This window comes from Oncorhynchus clarkii, chromosome 18 (assembly GCF_045791955.1).
Source record: "Oncorhynchus clarkii lewisi isolate Uvic-CL-2024 chromosome 18, UVic_Ocla_1.0, whole genome shotgun sequence".
Taxonomy (NCBI): domain Eukaryota; kingdom Metazoa; phylum Chordata; class Actinopteri; order Salmoniformes; family Salmonidae; genus Oncorhynchus; species Oncorhynchus clarkii.
In genome coordinates this window covers 68,940,405-68,951,659 of record NC_092164.1, presented here as the reverse complement: position 1 = coordinate 68,951,659, position 11,255 = coordinate 68,940,405, and the positions used below count along the sequence as shown (strand labels likewise).

General features: G+C 39.5%; 1 protein-coding gene across 1 annotated transcript; it reads right to left on the bottom strand.

The window, feature by feature from the left end:
- Positions 1-278: 278 nt before the first annotated feature.
- LOC139372793 (brain and acute leukemia cytoplasmic protein) lies at positions 279-2,162 on the bottom strand. The gene is made up of 3 exons (XM_071112597.1): positions 1,959-2,162; positions 927-1,054; positions 279-596 (listed from the first exon to the last, which is right to left on the bottom strand). The coding sequence occupies exons 1-3, from the start codon at positions 2,140-2,142 to the stop codon at positions 474-476; spliced, it is 435 nt and encodes a 144-aa protein (XP_070968698.1). The 5' UTR covers positions 2,143-2,162; the 3' UTR covers positions 279-473.
- Between the last annotated feature and the right edge of the window lie 9,093 nt (positions 2,163-11,255).

The window sequence follows — 11,255 nt, the reverse complement described above, 5'->3', positions numbered from 1 at the left end:
ATAAAGATATGAATGCGTGATGGTACAGAACGGCATAGGCAAGATGCAGTAGATGGTATCGAGTACAGTATATACATATGAGATGAGTAATGTAGGGTACATAGAGCACTACATAGGGAACTACATAGAGCACTACATGGGGAACTACATAGAGCACTACATAGAGAAATACATAGAGCACTACATAGAGCACTACATATGGAACTACATAGGGCACTACATAGGGAATCGGGTGCCATTTGGGACACAAGCAACATTTGTCACCAGGAATCAGGACTCGTCTGCAACCCTCCAGGCCTATTCCAGCTCAACCCTCCAGGCCTATTCCAGCTCAACCCTCCAGGCCTATTCCTGCTCAACCCTCCAGGCCTATTCCAGCTCAACCCTCCAGGCCTATTCCAGCTCAACCTTCCAGGCCTATTCCAGCTCAACCAGACAGTAGATCATCGTTCTCCAACCTCCTCTGGCTGTTTTCACCTTTCATCACCGGCCTGACTGAGTGGGACGGTGTCCCCACTGCCACTGACAGACTGGACCGCTTTAGACGGAGCAGGCACCTCCTTAGATGCTCTCCTTCTGGACTCCTTTTTTGTTTGCTGTAAAAGGACAAAAGACGATTTAATTCTAACAGTCATAGACATGGAGGCTTCAGTTTAGTATTACAGACCCTCTACAGTAGTATAGTTTAGTATATAGGCCCACACTGTCATCTTGAGTTACACTGATTCATTAAACCACCCATGTTATGTAGGCTACTAGTCTATGGTTTAGATAAGTACTGAGTAGACAAAGCAACAAGTTATATATGATAATCCCACCACTCCTGTTTTATACTGATTGTCGGGACATTGTCAAGAGACTGGTTTCATTGATTATGACAGTCATCATCTGATTATCAGGAGACTACCCATTTGGTATGGACATACAGTGAGGCCTATATCGTGGCAGGACCGCCAGTGGTTGGGTCCAGAGCTGGTGAGGGTCTGCTTCCCACACTGGGTCCCTGTGGTCACCATCATCCTCTTCTCCTTCTGAATACCCTCCAGCCCTTTACCTGAAGAAGAGGAAGAATCCACCTTTCAGCAGGACAATAACCTAAAACACAAGGCCAAATCTACACTGGAGTTGCTTACCAATAAGACAGTGAATGTTCCTGAGTGGCTGAGTTACACTTTTGACTTAAATCTACTTGAAAATCTAATCTAAGACCTGAAAATGGTTGTCTAGCAATGATCAACAACCAATTTGAAAAAGCTTGAAGAATTTAGAAAATAATCAAATGGGCAAATGTTGCACAATCCAGGTTTGGAAAGATCTTAGACTTACCCAGAGAGACTCACAGCTGTAATCACTGTCAAAGGTGATTCTACAAAGCATTGATTTAGGAGTGTGAATACTTATGTAAATTAGATATTTCTGTATTTCATTTTCAATAAATTTGCAACAATTTCTAAAAACATGTTTTCATTTTGTCATTATGGGGTATTATGTGTAGATGGGTGAGAATTTGTATTTATTTAATCCATTTTAAATTAAGGTTGTAACATGTACTTTGCTGACTAGGTAAATCACAGAGTAAGGGATTACATATCAATTACAAGGTAGCAAAAGTAGTGAGATTATTACCTTGTGTAGTTTGACTGTAGTGTACATGAAAACAGAATGGGGCATTGAGAGACTGACCCTTTGTAACAGAGGTGGATTAAAACAATCTTAACCACACAGTTCATATGGGCCATCTCACCACACTGGTGTGAAGATGATTCTGCATACAGTATTACTTATTATTGACCCGTTTTTATCCAATATATTTACACCAAATTGCCGCTGTTCACCATGACAATGAACAGATACATGATTCACTCACTGCCTCAATAAAAAAAAGTATAGGTAAACTACAGCAGGTCTATACAGCAGTATAATAGACAAGCTACATGATAGCTGCTACCCAACCCAACCTGCGTATTTTTCAGCTTTAAATCCAGAATATTTTCCACAATCACGACACTTCTTACTGTTGATAGTAGAAAGAGCAGCCTCGGCGTCTGTATTGGTGAGCCATGTCGACTCGGTTTCTCGGGTCCAGCTTTCATGATACCTCGGTTCGATTATTGTGTCGGACCGGCTTCCTCCACAACCCATCAGAATATCATCCACTGCACCGCTCGCTTCAAAGTGTCAATTTTTACTGACACACAGCTGTCCACGAAATGCCCGTTAGATTCATCTAGGCTAAAGCATCTTTTATTACTCCGTTTGCCTCCATCCACTGCGAAGATTCTGCGCTTTGCTGATCTACGCACGGTGCGCTTTGCAGCATCGCATAGCTCACAGAATGGTTAGTGCTATCCCAGCCTTGTCTCATAAACCAGACGTAACATAGTAAACGTAAATCCGGGACACTAAAATTATACTTAACAAAAATACAAACTAATCATGTAAAGTGTTGGTCCCATGTTTCATGAGCAGAAATAAAAGATCCCAGAAATTGGTCAAACGCAAAAAAAAACGTGTTACCCTCAAATTTAGTGAACAAATTTGTTTCCATCCCTGTCAGTGAGCATTTATCCTTTGCCAAGATAATTAATCCACCTGACAGGTGTGGTATAGCGAGAAGCTGATTAAACAGCATTATCAGTACTCAGGTGCACCTTGTTCTGGGGACAATAAAAGGTCACTCTAAAATGTGCAGTTCTGCCACACAACACAATGCAACAGATGTCTCAAGTTTTGAAGGAGTGTGAAATTGGCATGCTGACTGCAGGAATGTCCACCAGAGCTGTTGCCAGAGAATTGAATGTTAATTTCTCTACCATAAGCCACCTCCAATGTTGTTTTAGAGAATTTGGCAGTACGTCCAACCGGCCTCACAACTCCAGACCACGTGGAACCACGCCAGCCCAGGACCTCCACATCCGGCTTTTTTACCTGCGGGATCGTCTGAGACCAGCCACCCGGACAGCTGATGAATCTGAGGAGTATATCTGTCTGTAATAAAGCCCTTTTGTGGGGAAAACACATTTTGATTGGGTAGGCCTTTCACCCCAGTGGGTGGTCCAGTCTCCCAAGTGGGTGGACCTACGCCCTCCCAGGCCCACCCTTGGGGCTGCACCCCTGCCTAGTTATGTGAAATTAGGGCCTAATGAATTTATTTCCTTATGTGAACTGTAAATTTGTAAAATTGTTGAAATTGTTGCATATTGCATTGATATTTTTGTTTAGTATAGTATGATATGAAACATTTGGTATGGTTACATATATTCCGAACATCTGGCAACCCAAAAGTTGTGAGTTCGAAACTTTTCACATACAACTTTATCATTTTAGCTAATTAGCAATTTTTCAATTACTTACTACTTTTTAGCTACATTGCAACTATTTAGAATGTTAGGTTAAAGGGTTAGCTAACTTCTAACCTTAACCCCTAGCCTAGCTAACGTTAGCCACCTAGCTAGGATTCATAACATATCATAACATATAAAGCGAACATCTAGCAACCCAAAGGTTGCGAGTTCGAATCTTATAAGGGATAAATTTAGCATTTTAGCTAAATATCCACCTAGATAGAATTCATAACATATAAATGTTTTCAATTCGTAACATATAGTACATTTTGCGAATTCCTAACATTATACGTTTTGTAAATTCGTAACATATAATACGAATTGTAATTCATAACATATCAAACAAAATGGGTGATGGACATGCACAGATTAATCCATATCATAGGACATTTAAAACATTATAATAGATCAGGTGTCTCGGATTTACATACAGAATAGTCTCGGATTTACATACAGAATAGTAATACATGCTCTGAGACCAGGTTGACTTTCTGGGTCTTTGGGACATCTTTGGGACATCCCTACCCTAAACTCTTACCCTAACCTTACCTAGCCCTTGACCATTTTACATTTTAACTTCCCAATGATCCCAGATAGTAAAGACCCTCACATAATCTGTCAAAATCATGAACTTTGTAATGGACTCATTTGACACAGGCCAAATTCTAAATGTTACTGCAATTTAAACACAAAAAAGCCTGTTCGGAGATTGCTTAATGTTTCTCAGAGTTCAGTCTACGACCATGGACAGCAGCCGACCTGTTCAGGCCAAAATCCATTTCTGTCACAACCTACTTGCATTGGTGCTTCTGAAATCTTAAGCACACCGTTTTACAGCATAAGAAGAGAGCATTACATACATTTTAATTAGATGTTTGGTAGATTCTTTTCAATTACCATGCATCGGAAAGTATTCAGACCCCTTGAATTTTTCCTAATTTGGTTACATTACAGCCTTATTCTAAAATTGATTAAATTGTTGTTTTCCTCATCAATCTATACCCCATAATAACAAAGCAAAAACAGGTTTTTAGACATTTTTGCAAATTTATAAAAAATGAAATGTGCTTTGTTGAAACATCTCAGGCAGCGATTACAGCCTCCAGTATTCTTGGGTATGATACTACAAGCTTGGCACACCTGTATTTGGGGAGTTTCTCCCATTCTTCTCTGTAGATCTTCTCAAGCTGTCAGGTTGGATGGGGAGCGTTGCTGCACAGCTATTTTCAGCTCTCTCCATGTCATGTGTCTTTTACTAAGGAATGGCTTCTGTCTGGTCACTCTACCATAAAGGCCTGATTGGTGGAGTGCTGCAGAGATGGTTGTCCTTCTGGAAGGTTCTCCCATCTCCACAGAAGAACTCTGGAGCTCTGTCAGAGTGACCATCGGGTTCTTGGTCACCTCCCTGACCGAGGCCCTTCTCCACCGATTGCTCAGTTTGGCCGGGCGGCCAGCTAAAGGAAGAGTCTTGGTGGTTCCAAACTTCTTCCATTTAAGAATGATGGAGGCCACTGTGTTCTTGGGGACCTTCAATGCTGCAGAAATGTTTTGGTAACCTTCCCCAGATCTGTGCCTCGACACAATCCTGTCTCGGAGCTCTACGGACAATTCCTTCGACCTCATGGCTTGGTTTTTGCTCTGACATGCACTGTCAACTGTGGGACCTTATGTAGACAGGCGTGTGCCTTTCCAAATCATATCCAATCAATTGAATTTACCACAGGTGACTCCAACCAAGTTGTCGAAACATCTCAAGGATGATCAATGGAAACAGGATGCACCTGAGCTCCGTTTCGAGTCTCACAGCAGAAGGTGGTAATATTTATGTAAATATACCAAAGGGTCTTAACACTTTTGATCTGGTAATTTATTATACATTTTTATTTTTAATACATTTGCAAAATTTTCTAAAAACCTGTTTTCGCTTTGTCATTATGGGATATTGTGTGAAAATTGATGAGGAACATTTTAGAATAAGGCTGTAATGTAACAAAATGTGGAAAAAGTCAAGGGGTCTGAATACTTTCCGAATGCAGTGTATATCGACAACACTGTACACCGTATATATCGACAATACTGTACACTGTATATATCGACAATACTGTACACTGTATATATCGACAATACTGTACACGGTATATATCGACAATATTGTACACTGTATATATCGACAACACTGTACACTGTATATATTGACAATATTGTACACTGTATATATCGACAATATTGTACACTGTATATATCGACAATACTGTACACTGTATATATCGACAATATTGTACACTGTATATATCGACAATATTGTACACTGTATATATCGACAATATTGTACACTGTATATATCGACAATATTGTACACTGTATATATCGACAATACTGTACACTGTATATCGACAATACTGTACACTGTATATATCGACAATACTGTACACTGTATATCGACAATATTGTACACTGTATATATCGACAATACTGTACACTGTATATCGACAATATTGTACACTGTATATATCAACAATATTGTACACTGTATATATCGACAATATTGTACACTGTATATCGACAATATTGTATACTGTATATCGACAACACTGTACACTGTATATATCGACAATACTGTACACTGTATATATCGACAATACTGTACACTGTATATATCGACAATACTGTACATTGTATATATCGACAATAATGTACACTGTATATATCGACAATACTGTACACTGTATATCGACAATACTGTACACTGTATATATCGACAATATTGTACACTGTATATATCGACAACACTGTACACTGTATATATCGACAATATTGTACACTGTATATCGACAACACTGTACACTGTATATCGACAATACTGTACACTGTATATATCGACAATACTGTACACTGTATATCGACAATATTGTACACTGTATATTGACAATACTGTACACTGTATATCGACAACACTGTACACTGTATATCGACAATACTGTACACTGTATATATTGACAATACTGTACACTGTATATCGACAATACTGTACACTGTATATATCGACAATACTGTACACTGTGTATCGACAATATTGTATACTGTATATCGACAATACTGTACACTGTGTATCGACAATATTGTACACTGTATATATCGACAATATTGTACACTGTATATATCGACAATATTGTACACTGTATATCGACAATATTGTACACTGTATATATCGACAATACTGTACACTGTATATATCGACAATATTGTACACTGTATATCGACAATATTGTACACTGTATATCGACAATATTGTACACTGTATATATCGACAATACTGTACACTGTATATATCGACAATATTGTACACTGTATATCGACAATACTGTACACTGTATATCGACAATACTGTACACTGTATATATCGACAATACTGTACACTGTATATATCGACAATACTGTACACTGTATATATCGACAATATTGTACACTGTATATATCGACAATATTGTACACTGTATATCGACAATATTGTACACTGTATATATCGACAATACTGTACACTGTATATATCGACAATACTGTACACTGTATATATCGACAATATTGTACACTGTATATATCGACAATATTGTACACTGTATATCGACAATATTGTACACTGTATATATCGACAATACTGTACACTGTATATATCGACAATATTGTACACTGTATATATCGACAATATTGTACACTGTATATATCGACAATACTGTACACTGTATATCGACAATATTGTACACTGTATATCGACAATACTTGCACCACTTACACCAGGGTGGAGAGGAAAACACCTTAAAAAAAACGTAATTTCTAAGGATTCATTCTATATAAATATAGGAACATATAGCTTTCTTGTCATTTCCCCTGAACATTTAAAAAAAAACCTTGGTGTTTCTCTCTCTGAAAAAAGCTAAGATGATGGGAATGAAAAGCAATGTTAATTGAATTTCCAAAACACTTGAAAATTCAATTGTGAATGTTCTCTTGGAGAGAGCATGAGTGTCTACGAGTAGGCGTCATTCACTTCCACCCAATGTAAAAGAACAGGCGGCGGTAAAGGGGAAGTAAGACAAACACATTAATTAAGACAAAAAGAGGTGCAGGTGCAGGTGTGAGAGAAAGCTTTAGAGGATCAGTAAAATTAAAGCTGGAGTTGTCTGAGCGTTTCACATTAAAACACAGTGGGGTGGGACAGGGGAGGGGAGGGGAGGCGTTCCATGTGGGAGATGATGTCACAGGAAACAGGAAGTGACATTGTGGTTTCTACTTGAAGTCTAGCAGGCTGCAGTCTATCTTGTAGTTAACATAAGGGTAGTAGTCCTGCTGGCTCAGGTTCAACCCTGGGAAGTCCATAGTGGCCTGTTGGTCAGGGAGGAAGACAGAGAATCAGTACAACATATGACCACAATGTCATTTTAGAAGGTGTTTGGGGGTTTTAAAATGACAGGGGTGAGGGTGAGGTGGAGAACTAGGATGGATGAGAGGATATGTTAGGTGTAGTTCTCTATAACGGTCTTAACCATATAATTTCTAAAATGCTAGATGACAGTAGCTCAGGGGAATAGATGACAGTAGCTCACGGGAATAGATGACAGTAGCTCACGGGAATAGATGACAGTAGCTCAGGGGAATAGATGACAGTAGCCCAGAGGAATAAATGACAGTAGCTCAGGGGAATAGATGACAGTAGCTCAGGGGAATAAATGACAGTAGCTCAGGGGAATAAATGACAGTAGCTCAGGGGAATAAATGACAGTAGCTCAGGGGAATAGATGACAGTAGCTCAGGGGAATAGATGACAGTAGCTCACGGGAATAGATGACAGTAGCTCAGGGGAATAGATGACAGTAACCCAGGGGAATAAATGACAGTAGCTCAGGGGAATAAATGACAGTAGTTCAGGGGAATAAATGACAGTAGCCCAAGGGAATAAATGACAGTAGCTCAGGGGAATAGATGACAGTGGCCCAGGGGAATAAATGACAGTAGCTCAGGGGAATAGATGACAGTAGCCCAGGGGAATAAATGACAGTAGCTCAGGGGAATAGATGACAGTAGCCCAGGGGAATAAATGACAGTAGCTCAGGGGAATAGATGACAGTAGCTCAGGGGAATAACTGACAGTAGCTCAGGGGAATAGATGACAGTAGCCCAGGGGAATAAATGACAGTAGCTCAGGGGAATAGATGACAGTAGCTCAGGGGAATAAATGACAGTAGCTGAGGGGAATAGATGACAGTAGCTCAGGGGAGATTAGATGACAGTAGCTCAGGGGAATAAATGACAGTAGCTCAGGGGAATAGATGACAGTAGCTCAGGGGAATAGATGACAGTAGCTCAGGGGAATAAATGACAGTAGCTCAGGGGAATAGATGACAGTAGCTCAGGGGAATAAATGACAGTAGCTCAGGGGAATAGATGACAGTAGCTCAGGGGAATAGATGACAGTAGCTCAGCAGAATAAATGACAGTAGCTCAGGGGAATAGATGACAGTAGCTCAGGGGAATAGATGACAGTAGCTCAGGGGAATAAATGACAGTAGCTCAGGGGAATAAATGACAGTAGCTCAGGGGAATAGATGACAGTAGCTCAGGGGAATATATGACAGTAGCTCAGGGGAGATTAGATGACAGTAGCTCAGGGGAATAAATGACAGTAGCTCAGGGGAATAAATGATAGTAGCCCAGGGGAATATATGACAGTAGCTCAAGGGAATAGATGACAGTAGCTTAGGGGAATAAATGACAGTAGCTCAGGGGAATAAATGACAGTAGCTCAGGGGTATAGATGACAGTAGCTCAGGGGAATAAATGACAGTAGCTCAGGGGAATAGATGACAGTAGCTCAGGGGAATAAATGACAGTATTTGAGTAAGCCTAGCAGGTTTCTGAGAACAATTTGTTGTGATAATACCATGACAGTATTATAAACATGATAGTATTACAGAAAATACTCACCCTTGCATTTGCAACCCTTTGTTTGGCAGTGTGGTGCAGGTGTGTGGTGCAGGTGTGGCAGTGTGGTACAGTTGTGGCAGTGTGGTGCAGGTGTGTGGTGCAGGTGTGGCAGTGTGGTGCAGGTGTGGCACTGCCAAGCTGGAGTTGGCAGTGCCACATCAATTTACGGTTGCTAGGCTGCCATAACAATGTTGGATCACAATGATATTTTTTATTATTATGATGATGATGATCTGTTCAAAAAAGTAATGTGCGATTCACCAAAATTAATCCATTTGAAAGTATCTGCCTGAACCTGTTTCACTGTCAGCTGCTGTGTGAGCGAGTCACTCCCTTTCCCCACTGTGCGCCCAGAGGAGAGAGAGGTGCATTCTAATAAGCGTAACCACATGGCTGTTGCTCAGAATGCAATTTGCAGGAAAAATACCGTTTTCAAAGCAGCTACTGTTGTTCTAGATACAGAGAGGATCGTCAGCTTTCTGTGAGTATATCATTTATTACCACTTAATATTGAATTCACGGCACCCCTTTATACCCGGAGTACACTGTGTAGTATATGGTTTTGAAGAGGATTCTTTGACGAAAGCAAAGTTTGAAGGACACAATTATTAATTCAATTAAAAATCATTATTGACTATATTTCCTATTTATTTTTCCACTCATTTCATGGAAAACAAGGACATTTCTAAGTGACCCCAAACTTTTGAACGATAGTGTATATATTTTTTTACATTGTTTGCAAACTGATATGTGACACGTATTAATGCCAAAATAACATTCAAAACAGGCAAGCCCCCAAACAATATGGGGCTCAAAACATGACTGAAGAATAGTAACAGCCATACAGTAGAACATATGGCTGAAACTTAGCAAAGTAACAGGAAGTAATTAGTGGTAATTACCTACTTTTACACAGCATGTAAACTCACTAATAAATTCCCCCTGAACTTACATTTTGATGCAAGCACAATCACACATTGGTGTTACTGTCGACAATAAAAAAAAGTCCTCAAATGTGCATCTTCTCCCTTCAGAAGACTCTGACCTGAGTGGGCGGGTGCAGTATCTAGATGCGCATTTCAAAGCGCTCCGATTGGTTTGGAATGGCAGGGCTATGATGGGTGAGGGATAACTTGGGTAGGCTGAGCAGCCAAACAAACATGACTTAAGGGAGTAGAGCTATGGGTCACAGAAGAAGGGCTACAATATCACATTACACAGGACCTTATTAAGGAGCACACACAGCTTTTGTATTTGTCTTAAAATATAGTTCAATTTATTTTTGTAATGTAAGAAAATGTGGTGTTTTGTTTGTAAATTTACATTTGTGAATATGAAATTTGTCCAAAAGAATAATGAAATTAATGACATAAAATTGTTTCAGCTTATTTCTATCGTAGGTAAAGAATCCAAGCAGTACATCTCTCCATAATAGTGTAAAATCTTCATAAATGTGTTTGATTATAAATCTACTGATGTCTTTCCACAGTTTTCTTACATGAACACAATGCCAAAAAAGATGTAACACCGTTTCTGGGTGGTCATTACAAAAGGAGCAATTTGAGTTTATGTTTTCCTTAAACTTCTTCATATAGTGGTTGGCAGGATAATAGTTATGAATAATTTGAAAGGAAACTTCCTTAATTTTGTTAACAAGTAGGTATGTGTGTGGCAACATCCAAACTTTTCCCCAACAGATAATATCAATTGAACGTTCCAATAAGGCATGAGTTAAGGGTGTAGATACAACATACTCATATCGTTCTGTTGTTGAATGGACCAAAAGAGAACCAAATCTTTCCTACTGATGAGTCAACCGGGTTAACGGAAGGTAGGCTCTGAGGGTCAGGTCTTAACCATTCCTGAATAATAAAGCAACACCTGAGGGAATGGTATCTAAAACAATTGCAAAATCTTTAGATGTTTCAGGGA